Source organism: Lemur catta, chromosome 6 (assembly GCF_020740605.2).
Source record: "Lemur catta isolate mLemCat1 chromosome 6, mLemCat1.pri, whole genome shotgun sequence".
In the NCBI taxonomy this organism is placed as follows: Eukaryota; Metazoa; Chordata; class Mammalia; order Primates; family Lemuridae; genus Lemur; species Lemur catta.
In genome coordinates this window covers 25049006-25076629 of record NC_059133.1, presented here as the reverse complement: position 1 = coordinate 25076629, position 27624 = coordinate 25049006, and the positions used below count along the sequence as shown (strand labels likewise).

The 27624-nt window shown below is 37.3% G+C and overlaps 1 protein-coding gene and 1 long non-coding RNA gene across 3 annotated transcripts; one reads left to right on the top strand and one right to left on the bottom strand.

The window, feature by feature from the left end:
• Window positions 1-322: 322 nt before the first annotated feature.
• On the bottom strand, window positions 323-7278 carry LOC123639445. Its single transcript, XR_006735728.1, has 3 exons — window positions 7163-7278; window positions 5408-5641; window positions 323-700 (listed from the first exon to the last, which is right to left on the bottom strand). It is a non-coding gene; the product is annotated as an uncharacterized LOC123639445 (long non-coding RNA).
• Window positions 7279-7329: 51 nt separating this feature from the next.
• On the top strand, window positions 7330-26963 carry MRPL42 (mitochondrial ribosomal protein L42). Of its 2 annotated transcripts, none has more exons than XM_045553244.1 (6): window positions 7330-7406; window positions 9314-9476; window positions 13695-13758; window positions 14762-14846; window positions 21103-21266; window positions 26794-26963. In XM_045553244.1, the coding sequence occupies exons 2-6, from the start codon at window positions 9407-9409 to the stop codon at window positions 26837-26839; spliced, it is 429 nt and encodes a 142-aa protein (XP_045409200.1). In that variant the 5' UTR covers window positions 7330-7406; window positions 9314-9406; the 3' UTR covers window positions 26840-26963. The 2 variants fall into 2 exon arrangements, with proteins under 2 accessions (XP_045409200.1, XP_045409201.1); XM_045553245.1 differs by having other exon boundaries at window positions 7339-7390.
• The last annotated feature ends 661 nt before the right edge of the window (window positions 26964-27624 follow it).

The following is a 27624-nucleotide window of genomic DNA, read 5'->3' as shown; positions in this document are numbered from 1 at the left end:
GCTGAGATGGGGTTTTCAAGGGAGAAGGCTGCTTAAGAGTCCTATTTATCCAATACAGAGACAGAGAACAAAACAGTGATTACCAGGGGCAGGAGGTGCGGGTGGGGGGTAATGAGAAGATATAGGTCAGAGGATCCAAAGTAGCAGATATTTAGGATAAACAAGTCTAGAGATGTTCAACATGTACAAGATGAAGACCATAATTAATAAAATTGTATTATGTATGGGATTCATGCTAAATGAGATTTGAGCTGCTCTTGCCACAAAAACAAATGAAAAGTGGGTAACTATGTCAGATAACAGACATGTTAATATGCTTCAGTATAGTAACCTTTTTACTATTATATGTATCACATAACATCCTGTTGTATACCTTCAGTATATACAATAAAACTTATTTTTAAAAAAGAATCCTATTTACTACATCCATAAAATATGGATAAAATATTGTAAAATAATTGAATGGATTCCTTCAGGGAACGGGTGTTGAGCAGCTGGAGAAGAGACGTAAAAGGGAAACTTTTTACTCTATACTCTTATACCTTTTATATTTTGAATGATGTGAAAGTTTTATCTATTCAAAATGTAAAATACATGCTTAGTTTACTAATTTCAACAGTCTACTCCAAGAGGTATTCAAAGCTCTTCCATTGCTGATCAGAATGCCATCAATCCTGGGCAACATAGCAAGATCCCATCTCTATAAAAAAAAAAAAAAAAGAAAAATTAGCCAGACGTGGTGGCACACACCTGTAGTCCCAACTACTCGGGAGGCTGAGGCAGGAGGATCACTTGAGCCCAAGAGTTCCAGGCAGCAGTGAGCTATGATTGTGCCACTGCACTCTAGCAAGGGTAACAGAGTGAGACCCTGTCTCAAAAACTAAATGCTATTATACACTCAAAACTCAGCAAAAAGGTGCTGGTCCAAAGTACTGAATAAAGGATTACAGCAGCCAGATAGCTTCACTAGGCTAACAGTGCTAGGCAGAACTCTTAGCTAATTAGTCTTTTTTGGCTGTTCATCTGGCCTTACCCTCTTCCTTGTTTCTTTCCCGTCTTTGCTCTTTCTGGGACTCAAAGTGTTAAGTGCCTTTGCATTATGATACAGGGGAAGAGCAAGCAAGAATGCTATGTTGAAGGAATTACAGAAGTCCTGTTCTACGAGAATCTCTTATCCCCTTTGTAAACTATGTTACTGCCTCCTGCTCCTTCCCCATCACCCACCCGCAAATATTCTAGGTTTGCTGTTTTGGTCCTATAACTGGTGGATGCATAAGTACTATTTCCCCTGTAGGCAATAACTTAGGGCATTTATGCCTAGGATCTTCTCTCTCTTGACCACCACTGTATCACTGGGGCCTAGTGAATGGTCTGCTAATGTAGGTTCTATAAAAATATTTGTCAAGGGGATGAATCAATCAATGCAGACTGAAAATAAACACCTATTTGAGAATGGCTGACACAGATTCATGATCCATAAGTGAAAGCTTACAGAAAGCACAGGAAGTTTATGTTTATCCCTAAACTTTTCAACTTGACTTACTGGAGGGCAACAGAGCTTTTCTACAAACTGTCTAATGCTTTGCAGAGACAAAATAGAGAAATTCAGTTTAGAAAATGGTCTGTCAGTCACCTTTGATAGAGGCCCTGTTTCAATTCATAAGCAACAGTCATCAGGCAGAAGTATTTGTTTGCAAGTTCCCTTATTGTTTCTTACAGCATAGGGAAACTGTTTTGTGGGCGATCAAGACAGAAGTATCTGAGAGAGGAGGGTTCATGAACACTGACTCAGACAGGCAGTGGGTGGGGGTAGAAGAAAAGCCTGCACACTGATTTTAAAAAAGAAGGGGAAAATGCCTGCTGGCTTATATTTATGCCTTCAACGTAAGTAGCCGAGCACCTACAAACTTAACCAACACAAGGCCAGCTTGTAAGAAGAACCTGAGTAGGGTCATTCCAGGTCAGGGGCAGTTCCTAAGGAGTACGGTCTCAAGGTGGAAGGCCTGGGAATGATGAGACTCAGGAGAATCACAGTAATAAGGTTGAACTTTGTTTAGTGCTTTATGCATTACAAAATGTTTTTGAATGTTATCTCACCCAGGGATAGCCTTTAAGTGCATGCACCACTGGGGCCCATCACTGATTCTACAAACGTAGATAGAGAGGTTGTTCCACACACACATTTGTCTCCCTTCTCTGGGCAATTCCCAGTGCAAACCAGATTCCAGAGGATGGTGACTCAAGACATCTGGCCAGAAACCTGGCTGGAACAGGAACTCTGCAAAGCAGGGCTCATTTCCCTCTGTGCCACCCTTTCAGGTTCCCAGGGGAACTGTTTGCATTCCATGTCCCTGCATAACTCTGCCAGTGGTTGCATCTTCAGCCTACACATCCTGGGAAATGTTCTCCCATTTCCTCCCTCCTGGTGGCCCCACCCAAGTTTCTTCTCACTACACTCCCTTCACCTTTCTTCTTCCCCTACCATCACTTGTCTATCTCAAGTCCTATTGATTTCTCATATGCTTCTTAGTTGTGTCACTTGCTATCTGAAAAACACTGCCCACCTGGTTTTAGTATGATTAGAGGTTTTTGAAATCTTTGTTTTTCTTCTGAGTACAATGATGTGGGATCAGATATACTGTGGAGCAGAGGCATTCAAACTTTGGAGTGCTTTCTTACATTAGAGGCTACTTCAACATACAGGTCAAGGGGCCTCACCCAAGATCTTCTGAGTTCAAGTCACAGGCCTCAGGCATCTGTGTTTTTAACAAGCTCCCCAGGGAGCACTGAAACATCCAAAGCTTGAGAGTCAATGTCATATTATCTGATCTGTTCAAGAAAAACAAAACGATTGCAACAGCAATCTTGACTTTTACTTACTCCTGTTTTTCTAAACTTTTCTGATCCAATACCCATAGCTTTCCTCCTACCTATTCAAATTCTTTTGGTCCAAGTGTTAGATATTTCAGATTGTTGAGGTTTAAGTTGACCCTCAAGTGTTCAATATTCCAGATTGTTGGGTTTTGAGGGGGATAAATAATATCTCCTTTCCTCTCCTGAAATTATAACCAATTGAAAAATACATGCAGGATTCAACAGATGAAGATCAAAATAGTGTCTTCATTATTAATAAAGCTGATTAGAGGACACAGCTCTAAATCTGCAGTTGGGCTTAATAATATTCCCCCACCAGTCCCCTAATTGCAGGCATAGCTACAAAGCCACTTAGCACAGAAAGACAACTGCAGGCCCCTGAACTCAAGACAGAGCAGACAGGAATGCATGAGGGCAGAATGCAGGCCACTAAGGGAGGAGGAGGAGGAGGAGGAGGAGGAGGAGGAGGAGGAGGAGGAGGAGGGGGAGGAAGAGGAGGAGGAGGAAGGAGAGAAAGACAGGAGGGAAAAGAAAGAAATGGAGAGAGAGAGAAAGGATAGGCTAGAAAGAGAAGAGGGAAAGAGAAAGGCCTGGGCAGACCCAGTTCGTTATTTTTCAGTTCACCAATCAGAAAACTTACTCCTTTTTTAATTACAAAACTACCTGATTCCAACTTTGGGTACTAATGGTATGTTTTCTTAACCTACTGCTTGCTTTGGTTATCACAACTTTCAGAAGGCAACCCCAGACCACAACCTGAACAATCTCGTCAGTGCTTTTGAATGTCCTGTAATATAGATCATACCTGAACTCTCTCTAACACCATAATCTTTACATCTTTGTTGCCTTTTCACATATAGTTCCCCTCTCCATCTGCCTGCTAATTTCTCACCCTCCTCCATGAAGTTTTTCCCATCCTTTCTAAAACCCCGTGTACACCACGTTCTAGCAAATGTTCACTCGTAATAATCTGTTTACCTATTTCCCTCACCACACTGTGCACCCTTTTAAGTCAGGGAGCATCATATTCTTCTTTGCTATGTGTCCAGCAGTAACACAATGCCTACACATACTCCCTCCTTCCTGCCTTCATTCATTCTCTGCCTATGATGTACCAGACACCCCCAGGAACAGATTTTTCACATGAACAAGGTAAGATCTCTGATCTTGAACTTTCTAATAAGGGAAACAGACAATTAAACACATTAATACAATTTGATGTGACAGGTTCTGAAACTGAAATATAGAAGATACAATAAGGAGTAAATATATAATACAGAGAAGGCTTCTTCATCCATTTAATTATTCAATTAACATTTAGTTAGTGTCTACTTAGTGCCAGGCATGATACTAGACTGCAGGCAAATTGATGGAGCAAAATAAGACACGGAATTACCCTTATGGAGTTCCATGGAATGGAGACATATTTTAATAAAATTATCACAAAATAAGTGCTAAATATTATTTTAGTGAGGGTTCTTGGTTGCAGGTGAGGAAACAGACTCAGGCTAACTTAAACAGAAAAGGAATTCATTGGGAGAACATCAGGTGGTTCATAGGATCACAGGAAAGGCCGTGAAAACAGTTGTTTAGCTCATGGGCACTGGTATCAGTTGTTCCTGGGTTCTACCACTTGGACCTTGTAGGACTTTTAACAAATTATTTAAACTTCTGTGCATCTGTAACTTCCTTTGTATAATGAGAGTCACAACAGGGCTATCAGAATAGACAAAAACAACATATGTCAAGTGTTTGGAGAAACATACCTGGCACATAGTAAGGTCTCGAAACTGTGTAGCCAGTTTTATTTAAGTAATAAAATATAGTTTTTGGAAAGATTATCCCTAATGGTTAGCTAGTAAGATTGCTTTGGAGTGTTTGCTCTCTAATTATTATAAAGAGTAACTTTATTCTGGGAAGTTAGAGAAGAAGAAAAGGCAATCCTCTTTTAAACTGAAGCCATTTGATGCCAATTCCAAAGTTCTAGAATTTTGTCTGTTTTGTCATTTTACTAGCAGGCATTTAAACTGCTTTTATATAGGCCATATAACTTATTTGCTGGTATTTCAAGTTTGTATTTACAGCTTTAACCTTGCTGGCACTGAACTCTGAAGTTATGAAACACCTCATGACATGGCCTTTCTTAGCTACTCTTACATTATAGGCTTCTGGTTTCCCCACTACCTCTCTCATTGCCACTTCTGAGAGATCCTTGCTCAAGGCTGTCCTCCTCCAACCAATCTCTAAGTGTTGGAATTCCCTGGGGCCAGGTTCTGGGCCCTTTTTCTTTTTTTCTATACTCTCTTCCTACATAGGGTCAACATTTCCATGCCTTTAAATTTATACCTAGCCCAACCTCCACTCTCCAACTACCTCCCTGATTTTTTATCTCCACTTGGATGTCTCAGAGGTATCTCAAACTCAACAACTCCCAAACGGAAGTATTCATTTCCACCCTCAACAGACTCCCAGACTGGCTCTTTTTTCAATCTTCCCTATCTCATGAGTGGCCAGCTAGTCATCAAAGCGTCACCTGAATCATCTTCCTCTCTCTCAACTCCTACATCCAATCAATCCGTCAGCAAGTTGAGTCATTATTTCTGCTTTCATAATCCATCTGGGCTCTCTCTTCTTCTCTCCATCTCCACTGCCACCATGATGTCATCCCCATCATCTCTTGACTGCAGTGCTGTAATAGCCTCCTTGTTAGACTTGCTTGTAGTCTTGCCACTCTGCAAACCACTCCTCACAGGGCAGCCAGAGTAACCTTTTAAAAATATAAATCATACCATGTCACTTCTTTTGTGTAAAACCCTCAAGTGGCTCCCTACTACATTTAGAATAAAACCTATATGCCTGGCCTGTGTCCTAATTTCATGTTCTCACCACCAAGGCCAACAAAACCCAGCATGGGCCAGCTCTTACCCACCTCATCTCCTGCCACTCTCCTCCATACTGTTCACCTTACTCCAGCACATGGTAAGCTACTTCCACCCCCATTAAAACTTTTGTTTAAGTTGTTCTCTCAGCCTAAATCTGTCTCTCTTCTCTTTCCCACCCACAAAGTTGGTTTCCTGTCTGGTCTCAACTTTGTGAGACCTTCCCTGGCCCCACTAAATGAGTCTCTCTGTTGGGGTGAGGTCCTCACTCTGCTCATAGCCATTGAGACTTGACCTCTGGAGTCATCTTACTGTCTTTGATCCATCTTCCTTCCACTTTGTGCAGTGAATGTTCGACAAGTCCGGTTGATTGCTTATTCAAATCTGTTTATCCTGTCTCTTGTATAGCATAGTCCAGAAAGATCATTCACTGGTGGCTTTGGAGGATGGACAAGATTGGAAAGGACAGAGATGGGCCCTCTATGTGGGCTTCCACACCAGCAAACATTAGCCCCCTGATACCCTGTGGGAAATAAGGAGACACTACAGCAGCCCACATTTATTTTTCTTTACTGTGAACTCATGTCTCTTGGTTTCCATATTAGTCACTTCAGATCTATAGGGTTCTTAACTTTTTTAGGGGTTTATCAACTCCCTTGAATACATGGATCCTCTCTCAGAGCAATGTACAAAAATACAAAATTTTGCAAATCACAAGGGAAAGGAATTTCCAGGCTAAACTTCTGCTTTAACAGTCCATTGCCTCCCATCTTCGATGCCTGCAGTGTTATCTAGCCTTTTCATTCATTCAACAAACACTTCCTGGAGACCTACCATGAGGCCAAACACAGTCTGAGATGCAGGGTTTATACACAGTACAGAACAAGATAGACGCTAGTCTCTTCCTTCACAGAACTTGCATTCCAGCAAAAGGAGCATACATTAAACAAGAAAACAAATGATAATATATAATGGCTGGTAATGGTAAATGTTCTGAAGAAAAATAAAGGAGGGGGTGGGATAATGGTGTGGTCTTTTCCGAGATGATATTTGAGCAAGACTTGTATAATATGGGGCAGTGGTCATGAGAAGAGGTGAGAGAAGAAAGAGTATTGTGGCAATGGGAACAGAAAGTGCAAAGGCCCGGGGGTCTTTTCTTCCTCTTAAGATGGAAGGCACGGTCCAGTATTCTGCACATTTCTTTCTCCCGTAAGAGACAGCCAGCGCCGTTTTGAGAACACAGGGCCTCTCCAGGTCCCCATTTCAAACGTCCAAACCGTAGCTCTCATACTTTAGGGCTTTTCTGGAATGCCTCTTCCCCTGGGAAACTTTAACTCCTCCACTAAGGAGCAATCTAGTGTTTCTCTGAATATTAATATAATTTTTTAAAAATAGTACTTGTTACTTACTGAGGATGTGTGCGTGGGGCGGTGGTTTTGTTTTTCTGGGTACCCGGGGTAACTTTGTGGCCACGCTGCGACAACTAAATGCAGGCGCTGCGGATGAAGCCGATCTCCGCCCTCCGCACGCGGGCCGCTTTCCTGCGGAGACTACATTTCCCAGAGAGCCGCGCGGGCCGGGAGGGCGCGGGGCGGTGTCTCACAGGACCCGGATTGAAACAACATGGCGGGCTCACGGTGAGGAGCTGTCAAGGTAACCGCTGTCCTCTCCTCCGCTGATCGCGGAGTCCCTCGAAGGTGGGCAGGCTCAGAAGGCTTGCCGACAGGTGTCGAGGTCTCCTGCCTGTCCTTCCCGTAGGGCAAAGGTGCCGGCATCCTTAGTCTCCATCTGTCCTGCAGAAGAGCCGGCAGGTGGCCGCGAGCTTCCTGTAGCGCCCCCCTCGTGTCCCGGCAGATGCCCGGGTGCAGCCGATTGCTCTTGTGGCTCTAGCGACCCCCTCTAAGTCGAAGCCTTTCGGGTTTGTGCTCCTGGTAGCCTATTCCTCAAACCTCGGACCCTCCGAGGCTCTCTGTAGTTTTTGCTTCGGGGTTGAATTCTGGGCCAAGGAAATACCCTCTGAAATCCCCTCCTTGGTGGTGAATAATCTGACCCCCAGTTGGATGTGTTTGCTCTTGGACCTCGGACAGAGGGGTCCTGATGTCCCCCAAAATGTTTGTAGTCAGAAGACATGGGTTTGCGTTCCACCTATTAAGCAGCAAAATACTGGGCAGGTAATCGGTTGACCTCTCTGAGCCTTTGTTCTTAATCTATGAAATGAAGACACAAGTCTACTTCACAGACTTGTGAATGTCAGAGCACATATCGTGTATGAAAGTGGGTCATAAACTGTTAAAAAACACACCGTATGAACTCAGGGTTAGTGTTTCCTGACAGTGCCAGGAGTCAGCCTGCAGTCTAGTAAGGAAGAGGGCCTATGTATCACTTTTGGGGGAAAGGCACAAACAGTCGTTGAGGCTGATTAAAAACAAGGGGTGTAATAATGGTTATTTGTCATTTATTCACAACAACCCATGGAGACTGTGGTTGTTTTCCCCATTTTACCATCAAAGAAGCTGAGGGTCATTTAGTTAACAACTTTCCCAAAGTTTCCCAGTTTGTCAGTGACTGACTCTAAAGTCCTTGGAAGCAAGTCATTTAAATTTTGTACTTAGTTTCATGAGTCAAGATAAAGATACTTCACATGATTAATATGAGAGTAAAATGAAATGGTGGTGAAGCACCTCGGAAAGTTTAAAAACCATTAAATTTCACCATCATATATGATGGTGAAATTTTATCTGGGACTTTAGGACATTTATATGTGTTCCTCTAAATAAGTATTTAGTGGGCCAAGAGCAGGCCTTCTTGTTTGATGTTTCATTTAACCAGAAACAGACTACTACTCTAGTGACGTAGTAAGATCTTGTGTATGGGATCTTGGAGGTTGTCTGCAGACATACTAGCATCATGAGAGTATATGCTCTATGTATCGTGTGACCGTTTCTAAAAGTAATTACACATTTACTGAATGCTCATTGAGTGGAAAGCTGCACTTGGTGCACAGAAGTTTGCATTTAAGAGAAATAGTAATGGACATAGTTCTGGGGTTTCTGATCTTACATTTTGATGATGTTGCTCTTTGTCACATTGTTAAATCACGTGGAATTGCAAAATTGTTTAAAAGCCTTACTTCAATTGACTGTAGTTCTAGGTAGTGATTCTTATTTTGTTCTTTTTGTTTTGGTTTGGGTTTTTTTTGAGATAGGTCTTGCTGTCTTCTCCGGCCAGAGTGCAGTAGCCTCACCATAGCTCACTGCAACCTCAAGCTGCCAGGCTCAAGTGATCCTCCTGCCTCAGCCTTCCCAGTAACTGGGACTACAGACACACACCACCTCACCAGGCTAATTTTTCCATATTTTGTAGAGACAGGGTCTCGCTTTTCAGGCTGGTCTTGAACTCCTGGCCTCAAGCAATCTTCCTGCCTCAGCCTCCCAGTGTGTTGGGATTACAGGCGTGAGCCACTGCACATGGCCTCTTTTATCTTGTTCCTATAGTGTTTAATATAACTCCGCACTTAAGTTTATGATAGGAGCACTGATTTTTCTTTATCTCTTGAGCAGGGATGAAAATTGGTGTGCCTAGAATCAGATTTTAAAAGCAATTCTTCTTCAAAACATCTTTTTTCATACCACCTGATAAGGATCTTGAACACCATGGCCGTAGCAGCAGTAAAATGGGTGATATCAAAGAGAACTATGTTGAAACATTTATTTCCAATCCAAAGTAAGTGAAGTTTTTTTAATATTTAAAAAGTTGTATACTTTTAAAAATAGTATAGAAAGTTTAAAGTGTTTAGTTATTGTATATGCCTATTAATTTGCAGGAGTGTTTGCAATAATGGAAATGGGAGAAAACCTAAATGTCAGTCCAAAGGGGGATGGATATATTATGGTACATCTTACTGTGATTATCATGCAGCTGTTGCCAACATGGAAAGAACTCCAAATGGAAAGAGAAAAAAAAGCATGTCACAGAACAGTATCTGTCATATCTTTTTGTGTGTTTGAAAGGTGATCCATCATATACATATGTGAATATGCATAAATGTGGAGTAAAAGTGAATATGCATAAATGCAGAGTAAAAGGTCTGTACCAAACAGTGGTTATCTGTGTAGACCACTAGTAGGATTTAGGTGAGGGCAAGAGTGAGGGGCTATACTTAGCATGTTTACAAATATTACTTTTTTAGTAGTTCTTAAAATTTGCAATAAAGGGTAAATTCACAGTCCCATCTTCCAAAGATAATCATTGTTAATATTTTGGTGGATTCTTTTTGGTTTTTTTTTTCTCTGTACCTAGTCATTTAAAAAAATAAAATGTAATTTCTACCTTTCTTTTCTAAAGAACTATATATAGTCTAATATTTTCTTGAAGGCCTGTTGAAAGATGTTTGACAGTCAAAGCATGGACCCAAATAAGTAAATAGAATATTAAAGTCTTATTTCTCAGCCAACTGTGCTGTCCTTTTCCTTTTCCTCTGGCTGTGAACTCTGTTCTCCCATTTCTAAAGTAGGCATGATTATAGGGCTACAGTAGATTTGCTTTTTCATGTTTAGCTATGTCAGCCAACTTTTTTATACATCTCAGCTTGACCTTAATCTCTTCCTTCATGTTTGCTATTTACTACCATTTGTAATTGAAAGTTTCTTTATTGAGTTAAGGGGAGAAGAGCTGTTTAAAGACTAAGGTAAAAATCAAAGTAATAAACAGGTAATTTGGTGGCCTTTGAGGCAGGGAAAAGATGTTTTGCCCAGTAAACACCTTTGTTGAATAGAATGTTCAGAAGTTTGCTAAATCATACTTTTATAGGAAGCTTTCCATCCCTGCTCCTTACTCACCCCCGTGCCCCCCTCTTTAAGGCTCTGACCATAATAACACTTATCATAGTATATTCAAAGTCAAGTCAAGTTAGAATTCAATAAACAGAGAAGGAGATTGCTAAGAGACATTAGATATAAAGTGAGATAATAATCAAAACTACAATCAGCTTTTGATTATCTAGGAGCATTTTTGTTGTTGGGAATTGAAAGAGAGGCCCCTGCTACTTTACCCTGACAGGAACCCAGCCTCAAGGCTAATGAGAAGTCAGACCTAATCAGTTTTTACAGTCCATGCCTTGAAATAGCAATTAGTAACTCACACAGCTTAATCTGAAAGCCAGTTAATCTGTCCCTGGATAATTGAAAATTGTTTATGTGTCTTTTTCCTCACTGGATTTCCCACTAAATTTGTACTGGATCTAATTTATTTTGGTGTCCCTAGTGCCTCTCATTCATGGTAGAAAATAAATAAATGTTGAACGGATCTGAATGGATTGAGTTACTGTCAAAATATCCAGTTAACTAAGGATTTAGAAAATCATTCCAGTACCACTCAGTCATCCTAATACCCAGTGACCTCACTTCTTATATCTTGAAGCCCCTTATTCTGCACAGTTCCTGTTATTACTATTATTGAAGGTACAGTAAGTATTATGACTGTCATTATTGATGTTTTATAAGAAAGGAAAGGACATTAAGACTGGAGGCAAAACAAAATCATGAATTAAGAGATGAAGTTCAATGAGCAAAGATAAAAAGACTTCCCTGTATTCTAGAAGGAACATTTAAGATCCTCCCAAATATAAAGTCACATGGAAATGCAGAGCATTTTACTGTTTCTAAAAGTATGTTAAACCATTTGATTTTTACAGCTTTAAATTTAGTAGCCTATATAGTATTATCCTCTTTATGACGATAAAGAATCTTGAGTTCTCTGGCCCTCATAAACTTACTCAGCATTACATATCTGGTAAATGAAAGCTGTGTCTAAAACCTAGGTCTCCCCATCTGTACCTCCTCCTTTCCTCTAGTAACTTAAAATATTGAGTACTTAAAGATTAAATGGGACAAAGTTTAGCTTTTATAGCTTTTATAAAAATGCAATCAAACATATATATAAAACAAGAGTAGCCCATAAGTTAAAGAAATTATTGTTACTAAAATTCTTTTTTGGCACATTGAGTTGCTTTGGATTGATAGGTCTTAACTTTGGCATCAATCCTATTTAGAACCTTTGATACTTCCATATCTAGAATTCTCTTGGTAAAATGTCAGGTAATGAGTTTTTCAAGTATTAATTATGCAGAAATTAACATTTCAGAAGCAGTTTGGCAATCACTTTTTATGAGTAGGCACTATAGGGGACACAGTGATGAGCAAGGTATGTAGTTCCTAGCCTTAAGGAACTTATTTAGACTTATAGGTGAAACAGACATCTGTGGAAACAAGGACTATCCAGAACATGAGGTAGAATCTTTTAAGTATGTCATGAGGGCACAAACAAATGTCTGTGTAAACACAGAGTAGAAATTTTACTGAGTTTCTTGTTGACTAAGATACTGTTTTGTTGTCTTGAATTTTCCCTTCTGCCTATTTAATAACACTTAATTCTGGCTGTCCTGCCTTTGCCATCTAATACTATTTCTTTCAGTAAACATGCATATTATCGAGCTGGTTTATATTGAGAGAATACAAGCCTTTTTTAATATTAACCTAATCAATGCATAATTAGGAAGATCCCCAGCAATGTTAAACAAAAAATATGTGTAAATGATTTTTACATTAGCTTCTGATTTGTCTTAATGCTTTTCTGTATTAGCACAGATCATTGAGAATTAATAAATCTTTTGAGAGATTAGGTTAAATTTTGAATTCTTCGTAGTTTATTTTCTTAGACATCAGTAGAATTTTGGGGCTAACATTTTGTTGAACAGTGTTTTGCATGGTAACAGTAAACTTTGTTAAGGGACATATTAAACTTTGGGGTAAGAATTTATATTCGTATGTCTATGTATATGCAGTTCTTGGGGAGAGGAGAGGTATACAAAAATGGAAAACACAGATGCACGTAAATAACTGATGCAGAAAAAAAAAAGGACTACAAAGAAAGTATAGCAATGTCATATGAAGCATTGATTGTGCGACATGTAAAATAGACAACTCTTTCCCCTGTGATGGAGGCTCGCAGGCAGGGAGGGTAAAAAGGATTTCAAGGAAGAGTAGCATTTGACTTTGAAGGATGAATGGTATTTGAACAAAGTGGGGGTGGTATTCCATACTGAGGACGTGGTAAAGGCCTGGAGATAGGAAAGGCAGGGTAGGTTATAGTTACATGGCAGGAACAGGAGGCTCTGTTGAGAGAGATTGATTCTTGGATTTAGCCAAAATGTATTCAGAACTTGCTTTTAACTATACAAAGCTACCTTTAAGAACTTTATATTTAAAAGACCACCCTTTCTCTGAACATAGGGGAACTTTCACAAACTTTTAAAAAAGTAATATGACTCTTGAATTTGTATGTATTCTAAAAAAGGAAAATATGCTTTGAAATGTCAGCATTTAGATTAAAAAAAGTTAATTTTGAACAAATTATTTTGTATTTCATCACTTAACACTCCCCCGTTATAAACTAAGCACCTTGGAATACCCAAATACTTCGTGTTCTTTCTGGGAAAGGTTGGAACACCCAAACACTTTCTTACCTATGATCCTTACATCTGTTACTTTCTCTTCAGGGAACATTGTACTCGCCCCTTATCAACTCCTAGTTATTTCCTCATTCTTCAGAGCACTTTATATGTCATCTCCACTGGGAAGGCTTTCTTGGACCTGCACGGTTGTGTTCAGTAGCCTGTCCCTGTGCCTCCTCTCTCTCCCAACGCTTATCCATCCTAACAACGCTTCGCCTTTGTGTTTTACTTGTCTGTCTCTCTGAGAAGCAGACTACCCTTTTGAGGGCAGGGACTGGGTTTTCTTTGTTGTTGAATCCCTGGCCCCTAGTAGAGGCCTGTTTCATAGTAAACAGTAAATGTTGGTTGCAGGAGTGAAACTAGCTTTAAATTTATATGAGAACATATACTCAAATTAACTAAATCTATTTTACTGTTTGGGATTTTTGCAGATGGAGCTTTATATTGTGTTTGTCATAAATCTACATATTCTTCTCTACCAGATGACTATAATTGGTATGTATTAAAATTCAGTTGAAAAAATAACAGTCTTAGCTGTATCTGAAATGATTTAATTTTGTTTCCTGTTTTGGTTTCTGCTTTCTTTTCTGATTATACTTAATTTTGTTTTTAAAAATTATTTCAATGATCTTATTTACCCCGTATCTGGGCTTATAAACGTTTTAAATAACAATCATTATGTTTCATTGAATACTTAATTTGTTGTAAGACAGACATGCTTTTAGAAATGTTGTCTTTTCTTCCTGAAGCATGCTTTAGCTTTTTGGAAAAGTTAATTTTTTTTTTATAGTTTTCTCTTACAGTTTATATCTATTAGCTTAAGCAATTATTTATCTTATCTTTTGTTTGACATTAAATAATCCTAAATTATAAATATTTAATTTAACCACCATTTATTTGGTACTTATTCAATACCAGTCACTATTTGATAAGAACTAGGAATAACATATGACATTGTTTTTTTTCTCTACAGCAGTCTGACGTGCAGAAACTGCAGTATATTTTCTTAAGCTATGTTGTTTTTATTGCAAATTTTAATAAAAGTATTTTTTTCTTCTCTCTTGATACTAGTTTTAATGGTACATTTAGTGAATGCTAAGATAAATAGTGATAAGATTGGATTAGGTAACATTTTTTGATTCTGGAAAGGTTGAGTTAACATTAAATGTTTTACTTTATGTAAAATTCCGTCTTTCATCAAAAGTCAATTGATTAAATGTTCATTGTAGTCATGTTATGGTATCCCATCTTAAAATCCTGGTGAAACAATCTAATTCCTTATCCTCTGTTAGCTCTTAACTACCTCTGTTGTGGTAGTTTAGCTGACATATTCTGTGGGTGGTCTTCAGTTGTCCCCTGTGTTGTGGGCACCAGGCTTGCCAATCCAGTGCTGTAATATCTTCTCTTCAGCAATTCATGATTAATTAATTTTAGCCCTAAGAATCATCATTCTGCCTTGAATACAGTATAACTCCATTTCCAAAACATTCTTTTTTAGCAAAGTCGAGCTTGCTTTGACATCTGATGGCAGGACAATAGTATGCTACCACCCTTCTGTGGACATTCCATATGAACACACAAAAGTATGTATGAGGAACTTTCTTGTACTTTTTAATTTGCTGTTAGAAATGTTTATACTTCCTTACAGTATTCAAAGAGAAGGGAGTTGTCTGATTTCCTTTATTTGGTTTAGGTCTTCTTTTGCCTTTTTTATTTTACTGTTACAATTTTTCTCTGATTTTTCATCTTTTTTCTAAAAAGGTTTTCTCAGTATACAAAGTGAACCATTTAAACACAATTATGGCATCAGTTTTCGGGCCTAAAAAATTTGGTAGGTTTCTGGTTAAGGATCAGACACATCCAGTATAAAATTACAAAACACGTGTCCCATACTGTCTCATAGTATAATCTAAAAAATTATGAAAAATTTATATTTTAGAGTGCTGTTTCATAACTTTTGTAGTGTTGGTTCAAATAATCTTTTTAATGTTGGGTTAATTTTTTTTAATTTAGTTTGTTTCTAATGGGTAGCATGGGTATAGATTTTAAGTGGCCTGATTTAATTTTTTCTTTATTTCCTCAAAAGCCAGGCTCTACATAGAAGAGGTTTTGTTTTTGTTTTTAATACAACTTATATTAGTTTGACCCAGTCTTTTTATTATTTTATATTTGAAATGCTTTCTCCTATTTCTTTAATCGTTCATCTAATTGGTAATGTTTGATTTGCTTTTTGAGGAGAAAATAATTACATAAGTCATGACATGATGTATTTAGTGTATCTATTTTTAAAAATCATCATTAGGGCCAGGGTGCTGGTTGGTTTAACCAAGCAGATTATTGTTCTTTTGCTAGTTTTTATTCCATTTTTTAACCTCACCGTTTTGTCTGTCTGTTTTGTATCCTAACCAGATACCATAGGCACTAATCCAGTGCCTCTTTTGTTTCATTTCTTTGGGCAATGTTTAGAAAATCGGCCTAAGTCACTAACTTTTGGCCTGTAAATGCTCCAGCTCACACCATGTTGTGCCTTTTTCCATTGTTATTTTGTGGTATATGTTTGGTCCCATGCCCTGTTTTAGCAGTTATACCAAGAATGCCAGGTCATTTCTCAGCATGCAGACTCTCATCCCCATATGGCTCTTTACATCACTGAATCTGACCTTTCTGAATTCTCAAAACTTTCCACTGTACTTTTACTTATTTATTTATTTTTTGAGACAGAGTCTTACTCTGTTGCCTGGGCTAGAGTGCCGTGGCGTCAGCCTAGCTCATAGCAACCTCAAACTCCTGGGCTCAAGCGATCCTACTGCCTCAGCCTCCCGAGTAGCTGGACTACAGGCATGTGCCACCCTGCCCGGCTAATTTTTTCTATATATTTTTAGTTGTCCGGTTAATTTCTTTCTACTTTTAGTAGAGACGGAGTCTCACTCTTGCTCATGCTGGTCTTGAACTCCTGACCTAGAGCGATCCTCCTGCCTCGGCCTCCCAGAGTGCTAGGATTATAAGCGTAAACCACTGTGCCCAGCCACCACTGTACTTTTAGAACTTCCAGAATGTTGCCTTCACCTTCTGGCTCTAGTAGAAACCTGGCTGTACCTCGCTGACATTGCTTTCCCAGCCGTCTTTTTAAGTAATTGCTGTTTTCTGTCCAGTATCCTTTTATCACTGGGCTTAGAGGTGGAGATGGTGTTCCTGTAGCTCCTCATTGTCATATCCGGACCATTTCTTCTCCTCCCTAACAATTTGCAGCTTTGTAGCTTATATCATCAAATTATACCATCTATTATCTTTTGTTGCTGTCATCTACCAACTCCCAAGTCATTTCTCTGCCCCTACCCCTCCACTCTTCCTTGAAGATTTTATTTATTTTTTTAAAATTTTTTATTTTTTTTTTGAGACAGAGTCTCACTCTGCTGCCCGGGCTAGAGTGAGTGCCGTGACATCAGTCTAGCTCACAGCAACCTCAAACTCCTGGGCTCAAGCAATCCTCCTGCCTCAGCCTCCTGAGTAGCTGGGATGGTGGTACAGGCATGCACAACCACACCTGACTATTTTTTTCTATTTTTAGTTGCCCAGCTAATTTTTTTCTATTTTTAGTAAAGATGGGGTCTCGCTCTTGCTCAGTCTGGTCTTGAACTCCTGAGCTCAAGTGATCCTGCTGCCTCAGCCTCCCAGAGTGCTAGGATTACAGGTGTGAGCCACTGTGCCCAGCCTTCCTTGAAGATTTTAAACTTATTGTCACACTCTCCAGCACTTTCTGCACTAATTCTTTGTTATTTCAATATCCATGTAGATGATCTGTCTGATACCCTGGCTTCTCACTTGATCTTCTCTCCTTGCCTCAGCCACCCTACTCTCATGGACATGCTCTAGAGATGTTCTAATTATCAATAACTGCTCCTTTTCCCTCTCGGTCTAAATTTCAAGAAGTCCACTGGTTTGCTACCAATTCCTTTTAGCCTCCCAGCTCTAGAAATTATTCATCCCCTCTTTGGGACCTACATCCATTGATCTAACCACTTCTTCACATTCCCTCATGTATCTCACACATTCTCACTCTCTCCTTACCCAGCATAGATTCATGCCATGGTATGTCATAATCACTTCCCTGCATACATGCCTGCCTCTTTCTTTGTTGAATTTCCTTTGTTGTAACAATTGTCTCCTCTCTTACATCATCAATATTCCTCTCTCTAGTTTAGGGAATCGCTCCACTGCCACCATACTGGCCTCTCCACTGTTCTTCAAGTACATCAGGCAAGCTCTTCCCTCAGAACCTTTATATTTCCTGTGTCCTTTGCCTGGAATGCTTTTACCTTAGAAATCCTCATAGTTTATTCCTTTTCCCTAAGATCTTTCTCCTTATTTGTTACCTTGTGAGGTCTTCCTTGGCTCCTGCATATAAAGTTGTACCTCTGTCACTGCACTCCCTGTTGTCCTTTGATTTACTTTTCTCAGTAGCACTTATAATTCCTGGCATATTGTATGTTTTCTTGTTTTCTGTCTATCTCCCACCACTAAAATGTAAGCACCGTGAGGACAGGACCTTGTGTGTTTTGTTCTCTGGTATGTCTTTAGTACCTGGAATAACACTTTGAACTTGGTAGGTGCACAATAAGTATTTGCTGATTAAATGAATAACGTTGTCCCTCCCTCTTCGTGCTTAAGGGTTTTCTGTTGTAGGAATAAGAGACAGTCACATGGGATAGCTGGAATTTTTTTGTTTTTTCAAGTAATAAGTTGTAGACTGGGATGCAGAATAAGAAACATTCTTGGCCGGGCGCGGTGGCTCACGCCTGTAATCCTAGCACTCTGGGAGGCCGAGGCGGGTGGATTGCTCGAGGTCAGGAGTTCGAGACCAGCCTGAGCAAGAGTGAGACCCCATCTCTACTAAAAATAGAAAGAAATTATCTGGCCAACTAAAAACATATATACAAAAAATTAGCCGGGCATGGTGGCGCATGTCTGTAGTCCCAGCTACTTGGGAGGCTGAGGCAGTAGGATCACCTGAGCCCAGGAGTTTGAGGTTGCTGTGAGCTAGGCTGATGCCACGGCACTCACTCTAGCCCGGGCAACAGAGCGAGACTCTGTCTCAAAAAAAAAAAAAAAAAAAGAAACATTCTTGAAAACCTGTTACAATTAGAATAAAGTATGTTCTTTTTGAATCCAGATTTACAAATCTCATGAAGATTTGTACATAACAGTACACAAATGTCCTCAAACCTGACTTAAAATTTAGAGTTGCTTTTTCTGTTTGGGTCCTGGAAAGAATTTTGCATACAAAGTTTCTGGTCATATGCTGAAATATCAACTGAGATTGGCTTTAAGAAAGTTAAGATGATTTGCATCTTTGTTTTTGTTGTGATTCACTCACATTTGACTCTAAAACATGTTGATTTTTTTCCATAGATACAAGTAAAAAGATCCTTCTTTCTGCTTTTGCCAGATGTATGTTTTACTCAAGTACTAATATTCTAAAAATGTATTTCTAGTTTAGGAAAATAAAGGTAATACCTGTATATTGTTTGTTCTTGCCTATGTTCCTTTACTCATAATATTTGTTATCCCTCATAGGGTACATTCTGTTCTCTGTGACAAGGCTCTAACTTGGCTCCCTTTCCACTTTTCACTGATATCTTTGTTGCTTTGCCTCTCTGTAACACAGTCATATGTTGCTGAAATGGCTATATGTTCCAAACAATGCGTCCTTGGATGATTTTGTCATTATGTGAACATCATAGAGGATACAGCCTACTACAAACCTAGGGTCTATGGTGTAGCCTATATGGCTTCTAGGCTACAAACCCAGACAGCGTGTTACTATGCTGTTACTATGTTGAATGCTGTAGGCATATTTGTGTATCTAAATGTATCTAAACATAGAAAAGGTAAAGTAAAAATATGGTATAAATGATAAAAAATAGTACACCTGCATAGGACACTTACCATGAGTGGAGCTTGCAGGACTGGAAGTTGCTCTGGGTAAGTCAGTGAGTGAGTAATAAGTGAACGTGGAGGCTTAGGACATTACTGTGTGCTGTTGTAGACTTTATAAACACTGTATGCTTAGGCTACACCAAATTTATAAATATTTTTCTTTGTTCAATAATAAATTAACCTTAACTTACTGTAACATTTTTACTTTATAAACTTCTAAATATTTCAATCCTTTTTGACTCTTTTATGATAACTTAGCTTAAAACACAAACACATTATAGAGCTATACAGAAGTATCTTCTTTATATGCTTATTCTATAAGCTTTTTTTCTATTTTTTACTTTATTTTTTTACTTTTTAAACTTTTTTGTAAAAAACTAAGACACAAACACACACATTAGCGTAGGCCTACACGAGGTCAGGACCATCATTATCACTGTCTTCCACCTCCACGTCTTGTCCCACTGGAAGGTCTTCAGGGGCAATAATACACATGGAGCTGTCATCTCCTATGAGAACAGCACCTTCTGGAACACCTCCTGAAGGACCTGCCTGAGGCTGTTTTACAGTTAACTTTTTTCTTTTTTATACGTAGAAGGAGTGAACTGTAAAACGATGATAACAAAGTATAGTATAGTGAATACATAAGCCAGTGACATAATTGTTCATTATCAAGTATTATGTACTGTACAGAATTGTATGTGCTATACTTTTATATGACTGCTAGTACAATAGGTTTGTTTAAACACCTGGGTTACCACAAACATGTGAGTAATGCTTTGCACTATGACATCCGCAAGCTATTACGTCTACATTGTCACTAGGTGATAGGAATTTTACAACTCCATTATAATCTTATGGAACTACTGTTGTATGCATGACCGAAATGTCATTGTGTAGCACATGACTGTACTTACTCAATTGTGCCACCTCCATGTACTTATATATTGCTTTTTAAAGAGACCTTGTTTCATGTACATATAAGCTAGATGTAAGTATTATATGTGCTATAACATTTAATACAGTGGTAGAAGTGAGTTGCCAGTGACAGCATGTGAATGTGAAGAAGACATCTGCGTTTGAGTTGTTTCTTATCTGGTTGTAAATTCAGATTTTCATTGCATTATGATACATATTATGGTGATTTGTAAAGCAAGGCAATATTGCAATCTTGTTAAATACATTATCGTTATAGGCATGTTATTTTCATTATGATTGGATTATATAATATTGATTGCTACAATATGTGTTATGTACATTAATATCACTTAATATTTAAAATACAAGTGACTTGACCCACAAGACAGTGGTTCTGAAAGGTTTTAGTGAACTACTATTACTAATGGGAATATGTTGTATCATTTATGTGTGTTGGGGATATGTGGTTTTTAGTAATTAATGTCTTTAGGAGAAAACTACTGAAATTACCATAAAACATTATTTAATGGTATTTCATTCACCTAAAATGAAAACATTAAAAATTTTTCTGCCTCCATTAGATATAAGAAATGTCATTTTCAGTGAAAGGTTATTCATTGTTTCTTACCTTAATGATATACAAGGTAGACTGTAAACTTTTAAGTTAAAAAACAATAATGGACATAATTTATACTTTTGGGAAATAGAAACAAGTAATAAGTACTTTATTATTAGGGAAAATAAGAACTTTAAATAAGAACTTTATTATTGGAAAAAGAAACCTAAAATTTGGTGTGATAAAAATATTTCTGACTCTTCAATGAATAATGCAACTAAGTTGAAATGCTGTTCTGGTAACTTATTTACCCTCCCTAAGGTACTGTAATGAATTACTAAGGATGGTAATTGTTTTATTGTAAACTGAGTCAAATGCTGGCTAACATTCCTACATTTTGTTGCTGTGTGTTACTGATTATTTTATAGCCTATCCCTCGACCAGATCCTGTGCATAATAATGAAGAAACACATGATCACATGGTGAAAACCAGATTAGCAGAAAAAAGTGAAAACCTTGAGCAAGGACCCATGATAGAACAACTTAGCAAACTGTTCTTTACTACTAAGCACCGTTGGTATCCTCGTGGACAGTAAGTTCTACTTTCTTTTCCTCAGCTCCCACTAGACACACTAAAGGAACACATAACTTTTTTTACATTAACAATCTTCTGAAGTGATATTCTGCATGGAAAACTTAACCCCAAGTACAATACATACTATATTGTACTTTTAAATTTACATGTAATGTAGCTGAAATGAAATAGTGCTGCTTTTTTTCCCCTTTGTTTCAATGGGGGAATTTAATGAGAGCTTTCAGTGAAATTTACTTGTAAGAGTTCCTGAAAATTTTTCTGTTTTATGATATAGTCACTTAGTGTGTTGTTTTTATTAATCTTCCCAGTAAATAATTGATCATGTCCTCAGCCCTTTTCCATTTCTTCAACAGATTTCGAATTATTACCAAAACAAAATTGGGTGCAGCAAATGATTGGGCAGTATGTACTGTTCTCAGTTCCTTTGAGAAAATACAATTGCCCTTCTGTTTGCAAATACTTGCATTTTATTCCATCAATTCTTACCTGCTATCTGACTCTGGCTTTAATTAGTTTTCGTTTTTTGATTCGTTTTTCTTTCTTATGTATCTCTTCCATACCAAAGTATGAGGTGTTTTTTTGTTGTTGTTTATATTTGTTCATTTGAATAAACTTTGTTATTGTTCACTTTCACTTGTGTAATCTAGTAACTAGCACTGGGCTGGCACATTGATGGCAAGATACATTTATAGAACTAATGAATATACTTCATCAAATTGCTCTACTAAGTGCTAGGTGATCAAAAACAATTCCTCTTTGCAAGTTGTTTACAGTCAAGGAGGGAAAATAGTAGAGTAAATAAACAATTAAATTGAATCGAGTATGATTGAGCCTTGAAGGATGGTTAGGAGTTAACCCATTCCCATGGGGGAAAAGCTCCACAGGCAGAGGAAACAGCATGGCAGATAAAGCGAGCTGGGGAAGTCGCTAGTAGTTCAGATTGTATGGAACCAAGAAAATTAATTTACTATACTAAAACATAGCTTTTCTTTTCTTGTCTGAAAAAGCCCCTCCCTTAACAATCTCTATAATACAAGTGATATTTCCATATCCATGTACCAAGAAAAACATTTGGCCAACATACTCTTTCAATTCCTGCTTCTATTTTATATCTCCTTCTTTGCTTTTTCTTTCTTATTTGTACCCACTTTGTTTATGCATGCTATTTGGATTTGTCCCTACCTTTGTAATTGTAAGCTTAGGGCATGTGAAAATAAAGTAGGAAGCCATTTCATTTCCCTGTATCTTAAGTAATTTCCATATTCTAAGATTTTTTTTTTATGATTTATAACATCTTTCATGTTTACCTTTTATTTCTATCCTGTTACTTAGATATTTGAGTTCAAGCCTTCTTTGAACTTCTTCTATAATGGCTTTCAGTACCTGTTTCCTTCCTGCATGTTCCATATTGCTACAGTCTTTTGTAAGCATTGTTCATAACTAAATCACTGAAATTATAAAAACCCTCTAAAGGTATATAACTTGAAGGAGGCAAGACTGAAGGCAGGAAGACTATTAGGCGTTTTAAAACTAAGCATGCTGTCTTTAAACATTTGTGTCTAGTACTCTACCTAGGTTTAATCTTATTTACTTAATCTTACTACAATTAGCTTTCAGCTGCTAACTAATCTCCTGGTATTTTTTTTTCCATCAAAATTGCTAGGCACTTTCAATTGTAAGCAGATTTAATTAGATGAAATTGATTATCCCAATATCTATCCTAATAAAGAGCTCTGCAGAAAAACCCCAGATACTAATTTATGTGCATAAAGAAAACTTTTACCTATATGGTTGTCCTTGCAGATGCATCATCTTTCTGAATTTTCTTTTCTTTTCTTTTATGATTATTTTTTTGAGACAGAGTTGCACTCTGTCACCCCAGGTAGAGTGCAGTGGTGTCATCATAGCTCACCGCAACCTCAGACTCCTGGGCTCAAGTGATCCTCCTGCCTCAGCCTCCCAAGTAGCTAGGACTATAGGCGCACACCATAGCACCTGGCTAATTTTTCTATTTTTAGTAGAAATGGGATCTTGCTCTTGCTCAGGCTGGTCTTGAACTCCTGAGCTCAAGCAATCCTCATTCCTTGGCCTCCCAGAGTGCTAGGATTATAGGTGTGAGCCACCACGCCTGGTCATCTTTCTGAATTTTAAATAAGCCTGTGTGTAATCACTAATCATTCAATAAATATTTATTTATTGTCTACCTATATATTTTGGATTAATGTAAACCATTTACAAGTGTTGGTTTCTAGATGTCAGTGACCATTCTTTTTCTTTTTACCATTTTTTTAAAACCTCAGTATATAGAAAGATGACTTACTAAATATTTCAAAATTCTTAAATTCAGCAATCAAAAGAATGGGACCCATTATGAATTTAATAACTGGAGATATGTAATATCTTTTTAAATAAGTTTTTATTAAAAGGTATAAAATACACCTTTTTAAAAAATATTTTTAAACTACACATAAGTATAGTCTCCTCTGCTGACACTTTGCAAAAGAGGTATCAGGTCCCCACTGATCAAGCCTCTTTTTCTACTTTCTTAAGGTTCATAATTTGGAAGCCTGTCTTCTTTTTTAATTTAAGCAATTTAGTGCTAGAAATTTCCTTCTCAGCACTGCTTTAGCTACATCTCACAAATTTTGGTATGTTTAGTTCTCATTTTCATTCAGTTAAAAATGTTTTCTAATTTCCCTTGTGAAATTATCTCCTTTTTCTTTGACTCATGGGTTATTTAGCAGCTGTTAATTTCCAAATATTTTGAAATTTTGCAGATGTCTATTACTGATTTCTAGTTTAATTCCGTTCTGATAAAAAAATACATTTTGTGTGATTTCAGTCTTTTAAAATTGATTGAGACTTGTTTTATGGCCCAGATTATGGTCTATCTTGGTAAATATTTCATGTGCATTTGAAAAGAAAGTATATTTTCTGCCACTCTTGGGTGTAGTGTTCTAAAAATATCAATTAGGTCTAGTTGGTTGATAGTGTTGTTTCTTTTCTATATCTTTACTAATTTTCATTTATTTAATCAATTATTAGGAGAAGAATATTAAAATCTACAACTATAACTGTGGATTTTTCTCTTTCTCCTTTCACTTTTATCTGTTTTTTCTTCATATATTTTGAAGCTTTGTTATCAGATGTATATATGTATATTTTTGTTGTATCCTCTTAATGAATTGACAACTTTATTAAATTTTTTTACTGCTGCTAATATTCTTTATTCTGAAATCTATTTTGTCTAGTATAATGTAGCTTATCTAGCTTTCTTATGATTAGCATTTGCCTGATGTATCTTTTTCTGTTCTTTTACTTTTAACCTGTGTCTTTATTTTTCAAAGTGGATTTCTTATAGATAGCATATAATTGGGGCTTTCCTTTTTATCCAGTCTGACCTCAGTGCCCCCTCTCATTTCAACATGAAGCTGTTTTAAATGCTTTATTCTTTGATTTTCAGTACCTTCACTATTCCTCTGCCATTTGCTCTTAGCTTACTTTCTTCTTGAAACTTTATTTGATAATATTCACTTTGAATAGTTCCTACCCCTGTTAGCACAACTATATATATAAACTATAGTTTATTAGGTATCTGTTAATGTTATATTTGTAGGTAGTTATTTTGTTTACTTCTTCTCTGGATTATTCTCTCTTCATTAGGAATGCATCTTCTGTTTTGTAATTTTCCACAAGACTTCTAGCATAGCATCCTTAATACAATGTATGGGTGCTAAATTACTGTCTGATGGAATAATATCTCACCTAATTATCTTCATAGCTTCGTTAAGGTGTTCAGTTCCTCTTTGAAATGGTACTTTATTTATAGTAGTTTTGGGGATGGTTCACTGGTAAATTTCCCAGTGATCCTTAGAAGTTTTATTTCTGGAATTCAGCTATCAAGTTATATGAGTTTATCCAGTTCCACTTTATCTAGGTAGGTCACAGGTGGGTTAAGATCTTCCTCATTATCAGATTGTTAATCAAGGTCAGCAAATCCCGAATGATCCAGGGGTGTTGCCCCACCTCATTCAGCCTTGAAGACACTTGCATCTAATTATTGGCCTCACCCAAAGTGGGCAGACTGGGAGTATAGGTAGTATGACTGTGCAGAGTTGATGCTGCACTAGTCAGTGGCCAATAACCATTGTTGATTAGATTATCTCAGGTCTAAATCAAATCTAAAGTTAAGTCTTTACTATTAAATTTGTGAATTGAATTTTGCCTTTTCCTATCCTGGTTATCCTACATACTTTTGGATGTCAATTCAAAGAGTCTTCTTAGATTTGGGCTTCCTACCAAGGCTGGGTACTAGAACTGTTTGAATTCTTAGTGTGGGAGATGGGTGATGAAGAAACCTAGGATGTTGGGTTTGGGGTTAATTTGAAGTTTTAGTTCTCTACCCTCCGCTTTTGCCTGAATGAGTTGAGTATTTTTATATTCAGTTGTGCAAAGGTTATTTTTAAAATAGCATATATAAGGAAGCTTCTACTACTTCCTGTGTGATGATATTATAAGTAATGAAAACAAACTAGCTTAGTTATTACATGATGTTAACCTGAAGTCCTGGGGTTTCAAACATATTCTTTGGAAGGTAAGTCTTATGCACATCCATTTATTTTGTACTTCCTACAGGAATTTACATTCAGTCGTGGCTCTGTAAATAGTTGTTGAGGACACAATTCTAAATTACACTGTCCCCCACAGCTGGCCCTGAGGTATCTCCTTTTGGCCTTTAATGTTGCCATTGCTCAGGAAGCAGGGCATGTCTGCGCCCTCAGTTGCCAGCATCTCCGTACAAGTTCTTCTTCCTTTCTTCAGTCTTCCTTAGTTAGCTTGAAAAAAATCAAAAGTGATGAAGCATTCCCTCCAGTATAATTCTTTCTAGAACACATCATTTTAGCAGTACTTACAGAGTTCCTAATGATGTGTCGTTTACTTTTCACATTAATTCAACCTTAATAACTTTATTGAAACTCTTTTTACATGTCTAAAGTTCCTAAGAACTAACGAAAAGAATCCTAAAGAAAAGGATGGAGGGAAGACTGGATAGAAAGTAGAAATGAACTGGAAAATAATTCTAAATTTCTGAAATATGGAGCGATCTTATAAATGCTTGAATAACAGTACTACTTATTTAAAGAACTACTTTAATATTTTCCCATGGAGGCAAAAAAAAAAAAAAATAGCTACTCCCATCAGTAGGAAACAGATCTGAAGACCTAGACCCAGTTTTATTTATTTACGTATTTATTTATTTTAGAGATGAGGTCTCACTCTGTCACTTAGGCAAGAGTGCAGTGGTGTGACTATAGCTCACAGCAACTTTGAATGCCTGGGCTCAAGAGAGCATGAAAAAAATCAAGTGATGGAGCATTCGTTCCAGTATAAACTATTAAGTTTCATTGATTTTTAAAAAAAAAAATAGTTTTAATAACAGCAAAATAATCATAGAAATTTAGATTTTTATCAGGAGTAACTTTTATTAAAATTATCTTATCACAATTATTTTCTTCTTTTCAAGGTATCATACTCGTCGTAAGAAACTGAATCCTCCAAAGGACAGATAATATTGAGGTTCTGCAGGGAATCAGAGAGAAATGTGCCTCATTTGCCATTTGAGAAAATGTAATCTGGTGTATTCACTAATGTGTTATACAGAAAAATAGTAATAATAAAATGTCTTTTCATATATTAGAATGTGCATTTCTTTATATTAAGTCTGGATTTGACATTCTCATTTAGAGAAACCTATTTCATCTTATTTTTCTTTTGCGATATTAAAGTCTTTCATTTATAGATGGTCCTTGACTTACAATTTTTTGACTCTTGGATGGTGTAAAAGCCATACACATTCAGTAGAACATCAATAAATTATGTGAGATATTCAATACTTTATTATAAAATAGGCTCCGTGTTAGATGATTTTGCCCAGCTTTAGGCTAATATAAGTGTTCTGAGCACATTAAAGGTAGGCTAGGCTAAGCTATCATGTCCAGTAAGCTAGGTATATTAAATGCATTTTTGACTTACAATATTTTCAACTTATGATGGGTTTATTGAGATATAACCCCATTATATTTTTATGTGTCTAGTATTAAGTATTTTTACATAATCAGTTAAACATTGTTAATAGTGTAAATATAATTAATAAAATTGTGCACAGTTCTCCTGAAGGGTATTTTAAAATGCCTTTGAGAATAAGCTCTTGAGATCTACCCAGAAAATAAATGTTACAAGTGTTTCTATTGGCTTCTAGGAAATAATTAAATGACTTACATTTAATCAATTTCTACTATCTGCTAGGCCCTTTCCATACATTCTTATTAAATTCTCACAATAATCTTTGAAGAAG